Source organism: Callorhinchus milii, unplaced genomic scaffold, assembly GCF_018977255.1.
Source record: "Callorhinchus milii isolate IMCB2004 unplaced genomic scaffold, IMCB_Cmil_1.0 Scaffold7, whole genome shotgun sequence".
NCBI classification, from domain to species: Eukaryota; Metazoa; Chordata; class Chondrichthyes; order Chimaeriformes; family Callorhinchidae; genus Callorhinchus; species Callorhinchus milii.
Window position 1 is genome coordinate 6,208,908 of NW_024704748.1, and position 22,321 is coordinate 6,231,228.

A 22,321-nucleotide genomic window follows, 5' to 3' on the forward strand; every position below is an offset into this window, starting at 1 on the left:
GCTCCCCACGAGGTCACAATGAAGTAATTATGGGAAAGCTAATTCCCTCCAAATGGGAAATGTCTGTGAGATTACTCACGTAACTAAGACCCGACTCTGAGACACTCCCAAATGTCCTTCACCCTCTCCTCCCAAAACATATACTACCACTTGGCTCTTTCCTGAGCAACTGTCAGGGAGCAGAGAACCGTTCCTGAAAGTCTGGGAACGCCGTCTCCCTGGCGACTGCTTTGCAGCTGCTCTTTACAAAGGAAAGGGAGAAAAAAAACTCAAAGTAACTTTCTTTCAAAGCCTGGAAAAGGGGTTGGGGGGGGGGGGTAGGGGGAGGGAAGGGGAGGGGAGAAGAGTGGGGGAGACAACAGAGTGGAGCTGTTCTGCCTCTCTCCAGATGCCTGCCCGCGTTCCATTTACATCGGATTTGCTGACGATGAACTTGGAGTTTTGTTGTCCGACGTAAAAAGCCAGCTGGAGAGAAATAAATTCCTGACTTGCCTGTGGAGTGCGGAGGAAATGCCGTTTCCCACTAATGTCGGGTGAAAGAAAACATGGGTTCAGTCTATGTGTGTGCGTGTGTGTATGGGTGTGGGAGGCAAGAGGCTGAGCAGCAGAGAGCGGAGTAGACTGACTGACTGACTACTACCATGTCAGACTGTTACACCGTGCAGTTTGCTGTAAACATCCATCACCTATGAAGAATGAGACTCTTGGGGGTTATTGTTCTGCTGACAGAGCTTTGGGCTGCAGGTAAGATGTGTCCATCTCTCTCTCTCTCTCTGGGCAGACTGCTCTGTCGGTGTAAACCTTCCAGCTTTTCACTGAGAAAACAGGATGTTATCTTTCCAGCCAACCACACAAAATCCAAAACACTGCCTAGATGCTAGACTGGAACTGGCGTGCGAGACGGAGGATGCTTATAACACAGCCAGTGCTTTCGGCTAAAGGAGGATTGCTGTTTTAGACTTATTGGCAGTATTTTAAAGATTTAACTGAACCAATTGACTCAGTCAGTCTTATTGACTAGAAACCTTAGACATGTTTCTTTGCTCCACACGCCTCTGATTACCTTGCAATCAGTATAAACCCGGTTGTTAGTCGATTTGGCAGATTGCTTTCCTGGGGTAATAGGACCTAAAAAAATTACTTTTTACTGGTTACTGGTTTCTTAATCCACGACTGTTTGTGAGACGCTGCTGTGCGCAATTGGCTATCGAGCTTCTGCCACAAAAGTCAATTCACTTTACAATATATTCTGTAAAGCGCTTTGAGATGTCTCAACTTTGTGATAAGGCACTATATCAAATGCAATAATTATTATTGTTATTATTGTATTATTATTGTTTGTTTCTTGTCCTATTTCTGTGCCTTACATCCCTGACAAGTCAGACCGGCTGAGTCTCGCCTCTGTTGTGTGTTTGAGTTCACTCGTCGGTGCTTTGAACTCAGTCAGGCTGATGCTCCAATATAGCGCTGGGGGAGTGCTCCATTGTCGCACTGCCATCCTCCCAACGAGATGTTTTCTTCTATAAAACATGCAACATAAAGTTTGTTGGTTAGTGTGTCAGACCCCAGCCTGAGGTACAAATGGCTCTGGCTCACAGCAACGTGACCTCGGTACCGTAATGTGCTGATCACTTCAACTCTTTGCATTACCTCAATGACAACTTCCATCAGCCCATTGACCTGGTGGACTAGCTCAAAGCTCTAAAGCCAACTTGCCTAATCGCACAGACCTGCTCCCTTCATCACATTTGTAAATTCATTTTACAAGGCAAGGTAATTATGTCTTCATTTAACGCCACACAGTTCACTATTGTTCACCTGCAAAACATTGGGACATTGCTGTGCACAAATTGGCTGCAAAGTTCACCCACAAAATACACAGTGAATCCTGTCAAGTGCTTTGAGAAGTCCTCCCAATGTGAAAAGTGCTGTATCAAATACAAGAATTATTGAAGTATTTTGTCCTGTACACGTGCCATCATAGAAACTTTCCAACTCAGCAAGAGATCTTTTGGCCCATCATGTCTATGCTGTTCCTCGCGTTGCACTGGAGCTTTCTGCTCTAAGTCCAATCTCTTGGTCTTTCCTATACTTTAATTACCTTTTCCTCAAGTGTTCATTCAAATAATATCAACAACAAACAGCTACAAAGTGAATGAACAATTTGTTAGCCAGTACACCGGGAGAAACTCCTTTCTCTTTTCCAATAGTGCCATGGCAAATTCAAAGTCCACATGAACAGGCAGATGGGATCTCGGTTCTTACGTCCAATCTGAAGGATGGTACCTCCAACAAATTCAGCGCTTTCCCCAGCACTGTATTGGAGTGTCAGTCTGGTCTGTTTTACGTGAGTTCAAAGTCCTGCTTAAACCCACAGGCATCTGACTCGGAGGCGAGAGAGTTACCCACGGTGCAAGGCTGACATATAAAAGCTGTCATGGAGACCAACCAGGTTGGGTAGAGCATTCCACATTACACCCACTGTATGAATATTTATAGAGGCAGATTTGGCTGCTGCGTTTGCCCTCAAAACAATATTCACCTAAGTTCCAATCAATTTTATCTCTCAATCAAAATAAATAGATGTCTCAAAGTGATTCACAGGATATGGCAAAACACCAACAAATATAAAAGGCTTTAATGCTGTTATATCCTTCTTATAGTCTGGGACTTTGGACCTCCTTCTGACGTGAAAGGCGCTATACAAATTTTAGACTTCATGTTGAAGTGAAAGGTGTCGATGTGAGCTGCTGAGTTGACAACAGAACCTTGAAGTTGGTTAGCTCGGGAATTTCGATGTTGTTGGCAACTTATTTCCCGGACGACTGTTACTGAGCATCTATCTCCCAGCTTCAGCCTCCTGGCTTTGGTACTCAGTCTGTCCAGGGATTGTTACTCGAAACTAAACCCGGCTGTTGCATCTGGAACCTGCCATTTACGTAGCCGTGGGATTGAGTGACCAAATTTTATTTATTTATTTTTTGGGGGGAGGGAATATAATAGATAAATAGAGGTGTGTAGAGGAAGAAAACTTGCCTAAGGTTTTGCTTCGCCTGGGAATCGAGCCCATTTGCTGAGCTAGTGGCCACAGGAGGCTGAATCGTTTGGTCAGCAGCGAGATCCAGTCTCACAGCAAGCGACTGAGTGCACGCTTTTGAAAATGTTTTATAACAATAATAATATTGCTTGCTTTTGATGAAGTGCCTTTTACTTCGGATGCCTCAAGGCGCTTTACAGGATATACTGGAAAGTGCGGTAACTGTTTATTTTGCAGGCGAACCACGGCAGCCAATTTTGCGTACAGCAAAGTCCCACAAACAGGACACAGAGGATGGTTCTTTTAGCCGAGCCACAACTAGCATCATGTAAAAACACAGTCCTGCACAAAGGCCATTGTATCAATTGCCATAAAGTGGACAATGCCTTGTGGCTGGATTTGTCTAGCTATGTTGGTTGCCCCTATTCTTAGCCTGCAAGGCTGTCTTGCCTTAAAGGTTCAGATTGCACAGCACTGAGAAAGACGTTCAAATCCAGTCTTAATTTAGAAGCCGGTTTGTTTTTAATAACTGTGGGATTTAGTATAAATTGAAACAACTTGCCTCAATTCTTCATGATCTGACATTTTTGGTCCATAATACTAATTACTGTTAATAAGCCAGCAACAACCAGGTACCCTGTGGAAATCTGAGAAAATAATAATAATAATCATCCTTGCATTTGATATAGTGCCTTATCACATCTTTGAGACAACTCAAAGCACTTCACAGAATATACTGTGAACTGAATTGACTGTTTTGTGGGCTAAACGTGGCAACCTATGTCCCACAGACCGTCGTGGATTGAGAAAAGGCTAACATTAGGTGAATTTTGGACCTAGTAACTATGAATCTGTACTTGAAACAACTGGGGTCTAACTTTCTATCTGGTTTCCTAAGAAAGAGTCTGAGTGGAGATCTTTTGAGTAAGCCTTTAATGCTGTTATACACTTTTTATACTGTGATTGCATTTAAATTGCGCCTTGCACATTGGGATGTCCTGCCAATGTGAAAGGCGGAACTTAAATGCAATTTGTGGTTGTTGTTAGAGACCAGTATTGTGTCCAATTCTGGTCTCCACATTATAAGAAGGATATAACAGCAATGGAAAGAGTTCAGCATGGATTTACCAAGATGATACCAGGGTTGGTAGGTCACTGCTATCAGGATAACTGGATAGGTTAGGCCGTTGTTTTTGCTGGAGAAGAGACATTTGAGAGCAAGAGTAACTACTTGAAACGAATAAAATTATGAAAGTTTGGCAAGGTTAACACAAATAGGCTGTTTCCACTGGCTGAAGAGTCTGTAACCAGGGGACACAAATATAGAAGAGCAACTAGGTGATCAAAAAGAGAATTTAGGAGGAATTACTTCATGCAAAGGGTAGTGAGATACATGTTTCTCCGGTCGCACTCCCCGGATAAGGTGAGCAGGGTGCGTACCTCTGGGGAGACAGCACCAGGCAAGAGAAAACCACGGACATGTGGACGGCTCGGTTGTTTAGTTGGGAGACTCTCATGGTGACGGATTTCCACATGTGCCAGATATCTGGCTTAAAAAAAATAGCCTCTGGCTCCTTGCTTTGTTGGCTGTGTCTGAAGTGAACAGTGTAGAGTCAGTGCAGGAGTAATTAGCTGCTTTGATCTGATTATAGTGTAATCAGACTATAATCAGAGCAAACCATAAACTATAATCAGAGCGGACTATAAATAGAATACAACAGAATTCATGGGATGTAATTCTTTACAACCCACAAATTCTATTGTGTTTTATTTATAGACCAGTATTTTCTCACTGACTTTCTCGCATTTCCCGTCTCTGTGTATATCTTGAACATCCATACGAACAGGCAGACAGGTACCTAAGTTTTAACATCTCCCCCGAAGGACAGTGTGACTTTCCCCCCAGCACTGCACTGAAGCGTCAGTCTAAACAATATGAGTTCAAAGTCCCGATGGAACTGGAACCCACAATCTTCTGACTCAAAGGGGAACGCGCTACCAACTGTGGGAGCCAGGCTGACTGGCAGTAGATGGCCAGAAGTGTCTTTGTGCCTTCGCATCAAGATAATGGGGATGAGAAACAAGTTAGAAGAGAAGGGGGGGAAAAAAAGACAGCATAAAAGATAGCCCGCGAGTTGGTTCTCCCCGCTGTAACTTAGTTGCTCTCACAGAGGTAAAAACAGCTACTGGGATTTATAATTTGAAACAAAGTCTATGTTTACAAACGATTTTGATAACTAACAATCAACTCTGATCGTACAGGGCACTGATAGGCAATACTGGATAACTAAACACAGGAGTTTCGTGGTTTTCTGAGGCCAGACATTCCTGCCCTGCCTTTCCCTAACCACAGTCCAACATTTTACAATGACTGCAATCTTTCTCTGATCCTGTCGTCTGCATTTCTAAATATTGCTCGGAGTATATTTCCAGTACTGGGTTGGAGTGTCTGTCTCGACTGTGAGAGCTTGATGGGTCTTCAACCCACAACTTTTTGACCCAGAGCCGAGAGCGCTACCAACTGCCGCCTTCACTGACACTTTCGGCCACTCAGACAACCTCTCTGACAAATAAATAGTTTGGCTTTGTCACAGAGAATCGGAATTTCATCCAATTCAATTTCTCTCTGTCCGTCCTCATTAAGATGAATGACATCAGTACTGGCAAAGCTTTCCTTTTTAACACCTGCTCTATTCCGCTGTAACCTACTTTGTGGAGTCCTGTAGCTTGGTGGTCAGAGTACTCGCCTCGCAAGCGAAAGACCTGGGTTCTATTCCCGACAGGGCGAAATGTTGGGCAAGTTTCCTCACTCACACGCCTGTTTATCTAGTAGCAAGTAGGAACCTGGTTGGCGGATTGCTTTTCTGGGGTTAATAATCCCTCAAAAAACAATAATGATAATAATTTGGTCATTCAATCCACGACTGTTTGTCGGACACTGCTGTGTGCAATTTGCTGCTGTGTTTCTCCCACAAATCTAGTCAATTCACTTTACAGTATAGTCTGTGAAGCGCTTTGAGACATTTAGAAGACATCGCTATCAAATGCAAAGATTATTATTATATAAACTCTGTGCCTCAAGCCAACTCTATGGGGGGAGGAGCGGGGGAAAGCCACAGCTCCCACTGCATCAATTCCATTTCTACCCCGTTTCTATCCCTTATATTTTTTTGAGCTGGACAGCTGATTTAAAGCCAGTTCCACACTGAGGACACATGCACTAAGAAACACTGAGAGACCACCCAACTATCTTAAAGCTGTAACAAGAGAAAATTTGCTTTGAAATCAATCGGCCTGAATCTCACATGATCACAAGATCAGTTCGGATGAAGAAGGCCCTTGGGCCCATTTGACATCACCTTTCCAGACTATCCACTCCACAGTCCACATCAGAACGTCAAGCTATGTAAATAAGTCCAGAGTCCTGGCCTCAACCACCGTTCCTGGCAAATTGAACACAATTTTTAAAGTAGAAAAGGTCTTGTGCCAGTGTGACAAGCAGTCTGCATACTAATAATATTTCTTACATTTAGTATAAAGCCTTTCACGTTCACTAGATGTATTGTAAAAGCGTAGTGTGCGTGTGTGTTTTTTGTGAGTGAACGCGACAGCCAATTTTGCACGCAGCAATGTCCCGCAAACAGCCGTGAAGTGATATCCGTTTAAGTTTCGGGGTTACATTTCTCCAATTAATGATTTTGCCAAACTACGAGTGAAATCTTAATTATTATCACATGTCACGCCTACAACTGACTCCATTCACCCTCCAGTGAGTGGCTCTCACAACAAAACAAGAGCTTTGAAAATAATTTGAAGCATACACTCGCCCACAACATTCAGCTGAAAATACAGCACGGGTTTTCTCATTAGATGGAAGAAAGTAATAAATAAAAGCTGCATCTCATGCTGTCATACTCAAGGAATGCAAATACAGAATGCAGAAAGGTTAAATCATTTGCACTTTAAATATAGAACAGGCTTTGCAACTTCAACTTATTCTGTCACGTAAGATATGCAGAACATTTTCTATAAACCTGTAGCACTAAATATAAAACGACAATTAGAGGACTGTATTTTTTTGGTCAGCCAGAGTTGTCTGTCACGTGCAGAAACCCATCACTGTGCTTGAGTGTATCCAAACCAGACTGAATAGCGCTGGGGTGTGAGGTTACACTATGCTTCGCCCCACAAAATATCCAGTCAACTCGCTCTTCAGTGTATTCTGTGAAGCGCTCCGAGACCTCTCGAAGACGTGATAAGGCGCCATATCAAAGGCGGGGATAATAATGTGAGTTCAAACTTCTGACGCGATTCTTGAACTCACCTTTCAGGGAGCTTCGCTAACCATTCCTCGCGGCGATAAAAACTGAACGCGAAATCTCTTAGCAAACCTGTGCGTTTTATCAAATTCATCCACACCTGAACACAGTATTGAGCTTGTTTGGCATTTCTCTCTCCCTCTCTCTCTCAGACATAGGTCAGGCCCTGAAAGTGGTGGTCACGCCCGGGCCAGCAGTGGAATTCACCGTGGGGGAGCGCGGCGCTCTCTTCTGTCGCATATCTCAGGCCCGGAGGAAGAACGGCCGCCTGGCTCTGGTCTGGCTTTACTCCAACTCCTTCCTCGATGGTCAGAGAATCCTGAGACTGAACCGCACAGGCCATGTGCAGACCTACACGAGCTGCAGAGCTAGTCGCTGCGACCTGCAGTCTTACGAGCAGGGCTCGGTCAAGGTTTACGTATTGATCCTCAAGAACGTCAGCAAAAGCGACGAAGGACACTACCGGTGCCGAGTCCAAGAAATTGCCAACCTCAATAAGAAGTGGGTGTCGATATCTAACGGAAACAGCACAACCGAGGTGAAAGGTAAGAGGTTGCTTCACATTGACCGACCGCTGCAATCCGATGTTCACATTCGAGCTCTCCACGAAACTCAATTGAACCGTCGTGTAGCTGCAGCGAAAAGGTATATCTAAACTATAAACTGTTCTCGGGGTTTCTTGCCTCCCTTAGTTCTGCAGTAATAGCGAGAAGAAATTAAGATTTTTTTTGTGGGGGGTGGGTTTCTCATCCACTGCACTAACCACACTCCTGCCTCTACTTCCGCACCACTCTCCGCTCGGCTAACGCAGACCTTCTGCACGCCTCCCGCTCCCTCTGGGCTACCATCGATGGCCCAGCCTTGAACTACCACACTTTGAACCTCTGGAACTCCCTCCCTCTACCCCTCATCTTACCTCTCTTTATCTATCTTTAAATTAAACCTTAAAACCTGCCTGATTCACTTTCGGTTATGTTCCCCCTCCTCACCCTACCCCCACCCAGGCAGAATTGTCAGGCGCTTTGGGATGTCCGTCTGATGATAAAGGAGCTATACAAGTGTACACTGTAATGTACTGACAATGGTCATCTCCCTCTTCACTTGCCTTTTGCTCAATGTTCAATACTTTGTCCGTTATTGTGAAGCGCTACGAGATATTCACTTACGTGAAGGATAATAAGCAAAAAGACAATTTGATGTTTGCACGCAGAAGAAGGGAATAGAGGGGAACAGGTGAAGGGCATAAGAGGGGTGCAGGGTATGTAATTATGAAGGGGGCGATATAAAAGCAAGTTGTTGTTGTACTTAGCAGGAATTGTCACCCACATGTCGTGCAGTGTATACAGGATTAAGTAAATGAATGTCCCCGACAGAAAACAATTTTTTAAGCTTCTACTTGTATTAAATTAATATGGAGACACACAAACTGTGGCTCAAATAACCTCCTGTGGCTCGAGTAACCTCACACAGGCCTTAAGACCACTGTCTGAAAAGTTGCAATCGTGCATAATTTCCGCTACAAAATGCACAGTCACTACACTTTACAGTAAAATCAAGTCTTCCCGACGTGAAAGACGCTATGACAAATGCAAGGGTTATTTTACTTGTTACAATTTGAAGGCTGATTTTTTCAAAAATTCAGCATGACCTCAATGAGATTAGTTTTATAACGACTGAGGTCATGAGAAATTTTAGGCCTCAGATATCCTACAAAAGATTTTCTCACAACTCTCTTCCTTCCTCAGTCAACTATCCACACAGCCCTCCCACCCTACAAATAGTTTCTTTACTTTCTATTGATAAAGGAGAAATTGTGGGTGGGACATTATTTTCCTTGTGGCTTGACAAAGTAGTCAAAGCAATAATAATAATTAATGAGAATAATCCTTGCATTTGATATAGCACCTTATCAGATCATCACAAAAGTGCTTCATAGGATATGACTGCGTTTTGTGGAAGAAATGTTATTTAAGGAACACTGGCCAGAAACCACTGCATTTTGAACCCTTATTGTGTGCAAGTTGGCTTCCCACGAATTCACAGACACTACACTTTACAGAATATCCTATGAAGCACTTAGAGATGTTTCACTGCACCTCTGATAATACAGCACTCCCCCAGCACTTAACTGTAAACTTCTGACTCAGAGGCGTAAAGTGCTAACGACTGAGCCAGGCTGACACCCATCCACATCTTATCTGAAACCAGCAATACGATTCTCTGTTGGAGGTTTGTGAGGTCGCAATGACAGTGCGAATTGTGACACTGAATCCAAGCCCAATGGCAAGAGAGGAAGATAACTGTATAAATGGCACTTTATGTGATAAATATTTCAAGGCACTAAAAAAAGCTGCAGAAATGTTAAAACCTTTAAGGTACGATTGATTAGCTAATGGACTATTGCACTGTATTGGCAAATTGAGGACAGAGTCAGAGACAGAGCTAATCTTTGGCTTCATCCCTCAATTGTTCAGCCGATGCTTAATTTGGCAAAGAATGCGCCATTGTCTCCAATATTGCTATAGATTTTTCTAAGGGATAATGTATTTAAATTAAGGCTAATATTAATGTTACTGTGGATATTTCGCACAACACAAGACATAGAGCAGTCACATTTTTCAGATCCTGGTCTCAGGGCTGTGGAACGTGAGGTTTACGTAACCCTTTATTCTGTTTGTAGAATTAAAATAGTTTGTCTATTGATCAACTGGCATTGAGTCAGAAGGCTGTGAGTTCAAGCCCCATGTTGGGACTCAAAGCTCACTGTCTAGACTGATACTTCAATGTACTTCTGATCAGATGTTAAGCCAAGTTCATATGGACGTTAAAAATGCCGTGGCACGACTTGAAAAGCGAAGGGAGTTTCTCCCTTCTCTTACCCTGGCCAACAATTTCCAATCACATCAGGACTTTTCGTGGGACATTGCTGATTGCAAATTGGCTGCCGCATCCACCTGCAAAACACACAGTCACTACGCTTTACAGTAAAGCCTGTGAAGTGGTTTGGGGCTTCTCTGGTTCTCCGCAATGGGACTCTACATAGGGATTCCAATTTAAAAAGTGATGCCATCAGAGTGGATGCACTTCCCTTTTCCTTATTGAGGAAATACCAGTTACAAACCACTGCACATTGAATCTCGTTGCATCGCAAACAAATATGTGCTAAAAGCTTTGTTCACCTTCAATTTCGTCTAAACTTGCATACCACGTGGTAAGATTTACAAAAAAGGTACAGCTTGGAAACAGGCCGCTCAGCCCTAGATTCCATGCTGGTGTTTCCACAAGAGTCTTCACCCAGTCCTTACTCTCTCCCAAACCCTTCAATTCCCCTCTCCCTCATTTGAATGTCCAGCTTCCTCTTGAATACATCTCTACTATCTGATTGCACAGCGAGTTCCACAATCTACTACTAAGAGAATAGCAAATGGGTTTACAGCATCCTCCGTAAATCCCTGCTTTGATTTCCTTTCGCACCCTCTTAAAAACAAGAGCAGAGTCCGAGTGCACACGTCAACTGTGTTCACATTGCGAGGAGGGAAAAGTCTCATTTACACAGCTCTGCGTACAGAGCGGAAAAAAGGTGAGACACAATTTCAGAGATAGGCGTGCACTCGCAAGCACACAAACACACACACACAAACACACAGAACTTGGCACATGTGAAAAGCTCCTATATCCAGTGATTCATTTGTTATTAAAGAGACCAGTTACATGAGCTGATCCTTGCTAACATTAACGACCAGTCCCTTGGAATGTACTTGGGCCGTCCATTGGATCTCCTCGCAGCTGCCAATAGACCACAGAGGGAGGGAAGCCAGATGCACATTTACAGTACAGGGCTTAACCCCAATTTATACTGCACGTCTGGCAGTGAAACATCGCCAGGTATTACTCACCGATGAAGCTGATTAGGATTTGTTGCTGTTTGAAACAGTAGCCGCTGAGTTTTTTTTCGGTGTCTGGTGCTCAGAAGCCCATCGCTGTGCTCCAATGCATCCAAACCAAACTGCAAATTTCCCCGTGTCTGGAATGGAATTCACACTCTCTAATCCCAGAAACGATTAGGCTTGGGAACCTCAGAGCGTGCCTTGGGGAAACTGGTGGAGATTAACCAGTTAAAACCACGCAGCATGCCATTGGGAACACTGTTTGGGTAAGTGCCCCTCCTGCTGCTTATTCTGTCCAGGGAGGACCACTCTACTTGACAGGGCCATGGCTTGCAGAGCAGTGACTGAAATAACTCTTTGTTTCACCCTCCCCAACAGTGCGGCTGCCTCAAACCACAATTGTGCCCACCTCAGAGAGGACGAGTGAGACGTGGACAGTCCCTGAAGGTAAAGTCCCATAGCGTGCCGGTTAGCGCTCTCACCTCACAAGCGAGAGGACCCGGGTTCGATTCTCGGGCGGGGCAAAACCTTAGGCAAGTTTCTTTACTTCGCACGCAGCTGTTTAACTAGCAGTAAGTAGAAACCCAGTTGTTAGTCAATTGGCGGATCGCTTTCAGGGTATAAAAATCCATCCTGTTTGTGGAACACTGGACCTCAGATTAAATCACAGTCCAGGGAATCTGCGAGTAGCCATTCGGAAAAAAAGCATCCGACACAAATCGTTTATAACAAAAATCCTTATTTTGGGTCGAAGAAGGCGAGCAACAAAAACAGAAATAGGCAACTTGTAAAACGACAGAACAATGATTTCTATGGACCAGGCGGGAGTTCTGATCTGATAGCTGAAGGATCAACATTTCCCACACAAGTGGTTTGCTCTCCCGCTCGGTCTTCCCCCGCTGAAATGTAAGGCCTGATGTTATCGTCAATGACTGCTTTGTAAATGTAGAGAATCCTGCTTAGAAAGGGTATCAATCAGTGACTTCAAGGGCTGTGGCGAGCTGCCAATTTGTCACAGCCTCTGTGATAGCAACACTCGGGAGCGCTCTGCAGAGCATTTCAATTCAATTCAGGGGAACGGCACAAGTCAAAGAGACTCGAGAACTGGAATCAAATTTGAACACTTTAACACAAAGGTTTGGAATAGAGTTTTAAAAAATATAAATGAACATTTAAATCCCAAAACATTGGAAATGTGAAATGCCTACAAGATGCGCAGTCACTGCATTTCACAGTAAAACCCTGTGAAGCGCTTTGAGACTTCGTCCCGACCTGAAAGGCGCTATTTCAGATGCAAGGATTTGTTTTCTCCGTGAAATGTAAATGCAATGACACAACCGAACATCTGCACTGAAATATTAAGAGCCGAGTATATAGAAAACAATAAACTAACAGCAGTTGTTAACAATTGCAGATTTTGACCTGGAAACATCAACCGTGCTGATTTCCAGGAATCCTAAGGAACCATGGACGGTATATGGAGGTAAAGCTCTTCCTCATTCCAGACGGACTCTTTGCTTTCAAGTTGGGGGCTGACGGTTGATGACTTGCAATCTGCATCGGAAATAGCGACTCTCAAAGGGATCTGGAGTTGTGCCATCTCCTTCCCAGGAGCTTGTTGGAACAGTGTTCCCGAAAGTCGGCATTGACTGAGTTTTCCGGTTAGCGTCAAGAGTTGCTATTTGTGTTAAAAGATGTTCAGTAAAGTTGCTCTCAAGAGTAGCAGAAAAGATGTCAAATAGATTGCAGATATAGAGCCTATTGACCAAGCTTCCTTCCTGTCATACGTCTGGGACTGTGATCATTTCAAGCATTCCCAATTCTTTCAATTTTGAGTTGGAAAAACCAGCCTAGTCCCAATGTCCTTATGCCCACAATCTAGGAAGACAAATTCAGTCACAAGATCGGTTTGGATGAATGAGGCCCTTCGGCCCATCTGATCCTTCCAGAATACCCCCCTACCATCATCCCACACAGCACCAAGCTGCTTCTTAATGAGTCCAGTGTCCAGCCTCAAACACTCTCCTGGTAAATCATTCAAGGTGTGAATCACCATTTCTGCATTAAAGGAACAGGCCTTACGCCCAGCAATCTGGGCCAACAAACCCCCAGATAAAATTGGTCATTCACTTCATGGCGGTACATGGGACATTGCTGCGGGTAAACTGCTTGCTGTGTTCACCTACAAGACACACAGTCACTACACTTGACAGTAAATCCTGTGAATGCTTTGAGACGTCCTCTAGACGCGAAAGGCACTGTATGAAATTGGAGGATTATTCTGATACCTGATCTATTTTAAAAAAGAACATTTCCTTCTCCTTTTATTCAGTGCAGTTTGCAAGCGGTTTCACCAACCCAGAGCAATACGCTCATCCTTAACACACATCCTTTATTCATTCTTTATTGCCTGGGCACCAGAGAGCCATTACACTGTTTGCAGCTTGCCATACCTCACATTAGATTTTCGCACCAAACCCACCATCCTGTGTAAATCTACACTGGGCAAAGCTGCAATAAAGAGTTGATTATCACATTATACGCAAAACTTCAATCTAACCTCATTATGAAACAAAATATCGCAAGATTGCACGGAGACTCAAGAGGATCGTTCCAGCTTCCGCTAACTGAATACATTTTCATTGCTAAAGCGGTTTGTCTACTTAAGGATTACTGACTGTGTTTGTGGCACACTCAATCTGTTCTTGAAATTGACCAGCATTTGCATCTCATTCACAGACGTGTATCTTTACTCCGTGCTAGTTTGCTCTCTGGGGATCGTGTCGGTGATCCTTTTTGCGGCTGTGATCGCTTGCCAAACTCTGAGAAACAGAAAGAAAGCAAGAGGTGATCGTCAAACACACCGAGAGGCCAACCCGCCCGTACCGTCTGACTGACTCTGCTTCACTTTGTCCAAACGCATCTTAATTTATTTTTGCTTTGCCTTCTTTTCCCTTTCTAACAGCTAGACACTATTTGATGAAAGGACCTAATAGCAGGTATGCTCCTCTAACTTTAATGGATTCATTCTTTCAAAAGCTGCAGCATCCTACTTTAGGATGCACCAAGACAACTGTGGGACACACTGAGACTGTTGGACTAAGATGAACCGGGTTTAGAGTTGGCAAAAGGCAATCTCAGGACAGACACCAGGACGTTTATCTTTACACAGAGGACTGAAACAGGTTGCCAAGCAGCAGGCTTGAAGCCAGGACACTGGGACTCAAGCAGCTTGATGCAGTGATGGGAGCACGGTTGGGTGGGTGTTCTGGAAGAGTGAGATTCGATGCATCTGAACCGATTTTGCGGTCTTGTGAATGTGTCCGTAATTTGGACTCATTTGATCTCTGGTCAGACCGGGAGCTTGACTTGCTATCCGCGTTGACAGGGAAAACTGTGGTGGTGGGGCGGGGGAGAGGAAAGATGGAGAGAGGAGAGATGGCGAGGGAAGATGTCTGAAGAGGAACGGTGGGGAAAGAACAGGGGAAGTGAAGAGAAGAGAGGTGGGAAGAGGAGAAAATTAGAAGCAAAAACAAATTAGAATAAATAAAACCATGTCCGGCTCCAAGCAAACTGTTCCTTCTCAATGACATATTGGAAAGGAAAAAAAAAATCACCGAATGGGAAATGGATTAAGAGGTCTCTTTCCTTTTTAAATGCAGCTCAGGCGAAACAGTGATGAGTGTGCGAAGCACCTCTGCACTGCAACCCAAAAAGGATAAAAAGACAACAGGCACAGAGGAGCTGCCTCCACCGATCCCTGTTAAAAGTAGGTCCCACTCGATGGCGGGATTGGGCTCAAGGATAAAGTGTCGCGTTACACTGACTGCAAAAATCGCAAGGAAGCTGTCTCAAAGTGCTTCCCGGGAATTACTTTATTTCTGTGTATGTTGGAGACAAACCCAAAGTATAAAGGAAGGGATAAATCGACTTTGTGCCATCAAACTCAGACACATTTTAATACCGATGAACAGAGCACTGGATGTGTACATGTCTGTCTGTGTGTGTGTATGTGGGGGAGGGGGTCGGGGGTGGAAATGAGAGGGTGGGTTTGTGGTCTGGATATGTACTTGTTTCTAAATGTAAATAGAGCTAAAGGTTCTATGATTTTCCAATCCACATCAATTTCAGCACCAGTCATCAGCAGCCCCGAGTTTGGTCACATCACTGATAGAGAACTGGCTCTCCAAATATCCCTACCCATGCTGGGCAGTTTAATTGGACTGGTGGTTATTCAGTTTTACAATTCTTTTGTTGCCAAGACTATGCACTCTGACAGCGAACTCAGATGAAATACAATTATTTTTCCGCCGGTAATAAAATAATAACCCTTAAATTTGATGCACGCCTATAATAATAATCCTTGCATTTGATATAGCACCATATCACGCCATTCAGACAGCTCAAAGCGCTTCACAGAATATACCGTAAAGTGAATTGACTGCATATTTTGTGGGCGAAACGCGGCAGCCAGTTGCGCATGGCGACATCCCACACCAGTTGAAACCTGTCGACGTGCTTTCCAGTGTATTGAATTGGAGCTGCCTTGCATTTTGCAGGCGAACGCAGCAGCCAAAATTGTCACACAGCGATATCGCACAAACAGCCGTGGAGTGAACTAGCAGTTTATCGGCACTGGCTAAGAGGCAGCCGAAAGCTTGTTCCTTTCCAAAAAGTGAAAGGTTGTTTCACCACCCTGAAGGGCATAGTCAGTCAGTTTTAATCCCGGGCTTGGCAGGACAGCTCCCCTCTGACGTTCAATATGCCACAATTCAATCACGCCGGGGAGAATTTCACAGTGAGGTTCCGTCTCTTTGCTGTCGGGGGATCAGAGCTTGCTCGATTCTTTTGAACAGGTGAAGGTGTCCTTTCAAAAGCAATTCGATTATTGCTCAACTCATCTCACGGCCCCTCGCTGATGCTTACTATTTTCAGCAGAATGTTGCCTTTTACTCAAACTGTCCTGTTTGGGCTGAAAATGACCCGGGCTCCTCCTTGTCAATCAATGGGTTTTCCAGGAAGGGAGATGAAATTGCTGCCCTTTCCAACATTACAGCTCTTCCCGCTTACACAGTTAGCTGTAATGAAGGGGGTACTTAGGATATCAATGAGCATAAGTCTATAAAAGCCATTTGACTGCGGAAGAATTGATTGATGGAGGCTGGTCGCTATTGCTGGCAAATACCTCGCCCTCCCACTGACACAGCTATTAATGAATTAGTGGGAATCTAATTAATGGACCAAAACCATGTGCCGGGTTGTATTTATTTAAGTTGGTCTTTGTGTATTCTTCACAGTCGCTGCACTCTTCCACAACAATAGAACAGGATTCTCTCCCGAAACACAGACCAGCCAAATAAAGGGATCTGTGGCCACTAAATTGATGGGAGTTTATAAATAACACTAAGCCCTGGTATGCAGTACAGCAGCTTTCACATCAGGACGTCTCAAAGCGTTTCCCATTGATTTGCTGTGCGCAAATTGGTTGCCGTGTTGACCTACAAAATACACAGTCACAAGACATTACAGTAAATCCTGTGAAGCCAAATGTGAAAAATGCTGTGTCAAAGGCAAGGATTACTGTCATTATAATTATTTTATCACAGTTTAAATCACTCTGTAGTGGTAATTTCTAAGCGGTTTTCAGTGACGGTCAGACAAACAAAAAACACTGCCACGTTCCTTTTCTTAGTACGTTTGAGCTTCCTAAAATAGCTACTTTCTGCAGGAGGTTGGTATTTGGTTCACCAGGTTTTTTGTCAAGCCATTTCTGAATATTGTTATTGTAATTATTATTTAGTTGCCTTTATAATCATGGGCTTAAAGCTGGGAGTATTTCTGTCCTCACCCAACATAGCACCACATGTGGCCTTAGTCACCGTAGTCCAGGGTGAGTTAAACCAGTTTGTTTCCTACTCCCTGCTGGTGAGGTCTGCCTTGGGAGGGCTGGGGCGATGGGTGTGTGGCCAGGAGTTTGATATGCGCCAGGATGCGGGTGGCAAAGGTTTGGATGAAGTCTAAGCAGGATGTAACGAAGGTGTGAGTGAGCGTTTCAATGGCAATAGGCAGAGAAAATTGGGGATGAACACAGCAAAAATTCAGCACCGGTGGGGAGAAGGATTCTGCCAATATTTAGGCTTGTTTATTGTAAGCTGGATATCTTCACCCCCCGCCGCATCTTTGCCTACAAAAACAATGCAGTCCCTACAGTTCACAGTCATGACTCAAGTGCTTTGAGATTTTTTTTATGATCTTAAAAAAAACTATGTCAAATGCAAGAGTTAATTCATTAACAACATAAAGTTATAATGAATTGTAAATCTGAATATGTCTGACTTCACCATTATCTGTCTGCAAGAAAACAAGTCATGGTGATTAAATAATAACTAGTCTAAAGCACTTCGATGTATAAGGCACTACAAAAATGCAAAACCTTTCTATAAAAAATAGAGTCTGTAGCAGACCAACTGTAGGATCAGTCTGTGTGAGACACTGTTACGAAGGGAATTTAACAATAGGGTCAGCAGTCAACGCAGTATAAGTAATACCATTGGAATCTCGCAGCTGGTGTCCTTCAGCTTGTTGTTAAGATATTGCAGCGCCACATACAGCCTCAGTCCCTTCAAGATCGATGTGTCCTGACCACCCTCTTGTTCTGTATTCCAGTACCTACCAGAGACGTTTCCAGCAAAAGAAAACTTTGGAAAAGGCAGGAGGGTAAATCCATAATGGTAAGCAGTTTCTCATCGCTTCTTCAATTGGTTGTTTCTGAATAAGTTGAATTCAGTGAAGTAGCGGTGCAATAGGGCGACACAAGGTTCTTGCACTGCATATGTGTATTTTTGCAATATGGTACAGATTTACATTTAAACAGGGCTTTTCACGTCGCGAGGATGTCCTGAGGTGCTTAACAATAATGGGTTGGCACCTGAGCTGAGTGTGGGAGCTGAGGGTAGTGGCAAAGGGAAAGAGATCTTAAACGAGGTGAGGGAGGGAGAGAGCCAGTCGGAGGGAGTCCGGGATGGAAACCCAAAGAGTGGTAGCTTTCAAGAAGAAGGCAATCAAGTGGCGTCAAGATATTAAGAGGTACGGCAAACGGCCAAGGGGGCAGGCTGGGCATTAGGATTAGATCTGCCAAGATCCAAGAAAGTAGTGGAACAGGTTCAACGGGTCACCTCTTCCTGATGCCCTATTCAAAAGGTTCATTCAATGGCTGTTTGTGGGAAAGTGCAGCCCACAAACTGACGGCTGCTTTCACCCACAAAATACACACAGTCACATCACTTTACAGTAAACCCCACTAAGCGCTTTGCGGCACCTTGATGACGCGCTAAGGCGTCACGTCAAAAGCAAGTGTGGTTACTAAAAGGTTCGGGGACAGAGCAGGGAATGGGATGAGTACAATAATAATCCTTACATTCAGTATAGAGCCTTTTCATGTCAGAAGGACGTCTCAAAGCGCTTCACGATTAAATGAGGTATCTGTCCATTTGTAGGAAAACCCGGTAGCACATTTGCGCACAGCAATGTTCCACAAACAGCCATGAAATGAATGACCAATTTTATTGGGGGATTGTTGGCCAGGACACCAATGGAGACTCCCTTCTCTTTTCGAATAGTGCTGTGGGTTCTTTAACGTCTGCCTGAGCAGGCACAGATGGGACCTCGGGGGATAACTGGTGCCGGTTTAAGCTCAATGGGTCGAACCTCCTCCGACTACGCTGCAAATTCTATTATTGTAGTTGGGATTAAATGCCGAGTGGCTGGAATTAAAAGGTTGCCTTCTTAACTCCGATTACTTTATCTTTGGGGGATACTGTCACGTTTGCTATCATTTCAGCTTGGAAATCTAAAACCAGTATCTTATTTTTTTTATTATAATCTACACAAGTCTTTGAAATCTCCGAGGTGCTATTCAGGTGATAGAAAGCAGCGACTGAGGCATATATATCCTGTGTGAGGAGACCTGAATCTTCCGCAAGGCAGCCCGATTCATATTAATTCCACAAATCTCTTCCACGAAGCTACACTTTAACTGCTCCCTTTTATTGCGCATCTAAAAGCAAAGACCTTTGATGGAGACAAATGGCCTTGCGTTTGAATCTGCCATCTTCTACACCACCGTTCGTATCTTTAATGCGCCCTTAAAAATATTTACCTCTTCCTTCCGTGGCCTATACACATATATTTATATTCGTAATAATGTCAAAGTACCATAGACAAGCAATAAGCATAGAAAAATCATGTTGTGTATTTTGTGGCTCCCTATCGTTGCAGGGACAATAGATGTACCTTTTACTGCCGTAGAATTGCTAATTTTATTGCACCTTTATTGCTTTCTTAGATCCAATTATTTATTTAGTGGTCTTTGGCTTTATTGAATTATATTTACCATCAGACCATCATAAAAATGTATGAAAACAGCACATCAACCAAACATGCAGGGTGACCTATATATTGCAGAAAGTAGTATTAGTTTCTCTCTGCGCGTATAATAAAATAAAGCATAAACAGATAATCTACAATAAAACACAATGCAATTTTGCAATAATTCGATAAAACAACTGAAAAATGTGATTTCATAACCCAACGTGCTAAAATTTGCATGAGGTGAACACACTGAGGTTATTTTAAGGGAGGCAGTAATGGACTATAAAAGACTCGGGCGGTGGTGGCAGAATAAAGTGTAATTAAGTGAAAGAGCAGAATTTAAACGCACATTCAGTTTGACTGGAGCAATTCTCTTGGAATAAAAAAAATGTTAACCCTGCACATATCACCAATAGAAAATGGCTCAAATATTACCATTTCTGCTTTGGCAATATGATATTACTGGCTTAACCCATTTACTGCTCCACCGTGTTTAATGAAAAAAACTTTTATTAAGCTTCGAAGTTCAAATGGCTGGGGAGGAATCTTTTAAATTATCCCCCCCCCGCCACCCCCCCTTTGTAATTTGTCTTCTCTCGAATCCCGCTGGCTTGATATCCATTTGGTTGAGAAAAGACGATACAGATGTCAAATTGGGTGGGGGGGTGGGGAAGAAGAGAACGGGGAGGATCCCCATTGAAACAGTGGATAGACACGTGACATCTGGGTTTTGTTTGTTTCAGCACTGTGAGGGTTTAAATTGGGCAAATACTTTAACACAGGTCTGCCCTCCTCCACCGGGCCACTGAGCCCTCAGGCATAACTCCCCTAACTTCTGGAGTTCCCTGCCTCTAATCCCTCTGCCTGACCCCTCTCTATCAGTCTTTAAATCCCACCTTCAAACCTCCCTTTTCGACTCCTGGTCAATCCCCCCCCCACCACCCCCGCTCTCCCTTCCCACTTTCTCGGTCTTCCACCCCGCCACTCTGAAGCACACCGAGACATCACCCTACGTGCACAACAAAATTACGTTTGTGTAGAGCCTTTCGCGTCCCAAGGCTTTGAACTTTGAACTTAATCCTCTGGGGGATGGGGAGCCAGTGGAGCCGGGCGAGGGTGGAGGTGATAAGCTCACAGAGCGCTATATAAATGGGGGGGGGGTTTGGTTGAGAGGTTGCTCGTCTGATGCGGTTTCTCTTTTTCCCTTTAAGCCCCGAATTGCCGAAGACAGTCTAACCTACGCTGAACTGGAGCTGGTCCCCACGCAGCCCGGCAACGCCAGCGCTCAGGCCTCCACCACGGTTTACGCCAAAATATTCTTCTCCAATAACAAAGACCAGCTTAACCCCAGCCAGAAAGCTAACGACAACGAGAAATAATAGCCGAGCCGGCGATACTTAACGAAGACTGAAGCGCATCCTGGTACGTTTTTGTATTACGCAGGTGCCTTCTGACGTCCTGCTTGGGAGAGTTATTTACCAGATATTAAGTCACACATCAGAGACCGACGCGTGGAAGGCTGGACAATGAGTGGTCCTGAGGGGCAGCCATCAGTTTAGCTCCAAACTGAAGGGGCTTCTTCATCTAAATGGCTCTTGTGATATGGGCGGAGTGCCATCTGAAACACCAAGGAACACACACGGGCTCAGTCATTTCACTTGATGTTTGCTGTATCACAGGACCAGTTTGCCCAGTCTGCAGGATACAGACACTGTACAGGAGCAGATTACAGGCACGGACACAGCACCAATCACATGTAAACACTTCTCTTGTACGCAGAATAAACTGTAATTAATGAAAGACTAGCGAGTCAGGCTGTGTAACCAGAGTGGTATAACTCGTGAGAGAGGCCTGCACAACTCATGTGTGAAATAAAAGGTAGGTTGCGTTCAATTTAAGTTGCCACTATCATTCTGTTTCCCCTTTACCTTTCATCCCCTTCCTTCCTCCTCCTTCTCCTGAGGAGATTTTGACTCTTTGCAGTTCCATAGATTACAACACAGAGGCACAGCCAGGCAGCTCAGCTGAGTGCCTGGTGTTGATGCTCCTCGTCCAAATTCACAGGAATTGACCCTCATGGAAGTTGCTGGCACAGATTTGCGGCTGCATATAAAGTACATAAAGTTTCACTTCATTTTTGATCTCACTCTGTCAAGCACTTTGAAGAGTTTCTTTTACATGAAAGGCGCTGTATAATTAAGCTGCGTTGATAGTGTCAGCCTGGGTCAGCTGTGAGTTGGAAGGTTGTGGGTTCAAGCCACTTGTTGGGACTACACAGTCTGGCTTAGCACTCTAGCACTCCCACTGCAACTTATACTTTCTATTGTGCCTTACACATGGGTAATGTCTCGGAGAGTTTGCCGTACTTTGGATAAGGTGTCAAACCAAGGTCCTGTCTGCCTGTTCTGGTGGACTTTAAAGATCCCAGGGTTCTATTCAAATAGGGGAGTTTCTCCTGGTGTCCTGGTCGACAATCCCTCCAGATAAAATTGGTCACCCACTTCATGGCTATTGGTTGGACAATGCTGTGTGAAAATTGGCGGTCGCATTTGCCTACAAAATACGCAGTCGCTTCACTTTGCAGCAAAATCCTGGGAAGCCGTGACAGCCTAATTGGCCAAGTGGAATGAAGCTGAGTTTGATATTTGACATTCCTTTTCAAATCACTGCAGCAGCTAATTTGGAGTCTGGAAGCCCGTTTACAAAGG

At 44.2% G+C, this 22,321-nt stretch overlaps 1 protein-coding gene across 2 annotated transcripts; it reads left to right on the forward strand.

Annotated features, from left to right (window-relative positions):
* Positions 1-323: 323 nt before the first annotated feature.
* LOC103185853 (V-set and transmembrane domain-containing protein 4) lies at positions 324-21,506 on the forward strand. Of its 2 annotated transcripts, XM_007904576.2 has the most exons (9): positions 324-744; positions 7,509-7,901; positions 11,622-11,690; positions 12,658-12,726; positions 13,983-14,090; positions 14,209-14,242; positions 14,906-15,012; positions 17,910-17,974; positions 20,825-21,506. In XM_007904576.2, the coding sequence occupies exons 1-9, from the start codon at positions 696-698 to the stop codon at positions 20,990-20,992; spliced, it is 1,062 nt and encodes a 353-aa protein (XP_007902767.1). In that variant the 5' UTR covers positions 324-695; the 3' UTR covers positions 20,993-21,506. The 2 variants fall into 2 exon arrangements, with proteins under 2 accessions (XP_007902767.1, XP_007902768.1); XM_007904577.2 differs by lacking the exon at positions 13,983-14,090.
* The last annotated feature ends 815 nt before the right edge of the window (positions 21,507-22,321 follow it).

Coding starts and splice junctions, on each gene's coding strand:
- LOC103185853 (XM_007904576.2), top strand. CDS start 696: ATGAGACTCTTGGGGGTTATTGTTCTGCTGACAGAGCTTTGGGCTGCA. Junction 11,691..12,657: donor GACGTGGACAGTCCCTGAAG/GTAAAGTCCCAT, acceptor TAACAATTGCAG/ATTTTGACCTGGAAACATCA. Junction 12,727..13,982: donor ACCATGGACGGTATATGGAG/GTAAAGCTCTTC, acceptor TCTCATTCACAG/ACGTGTATCTTTACTCCGTG.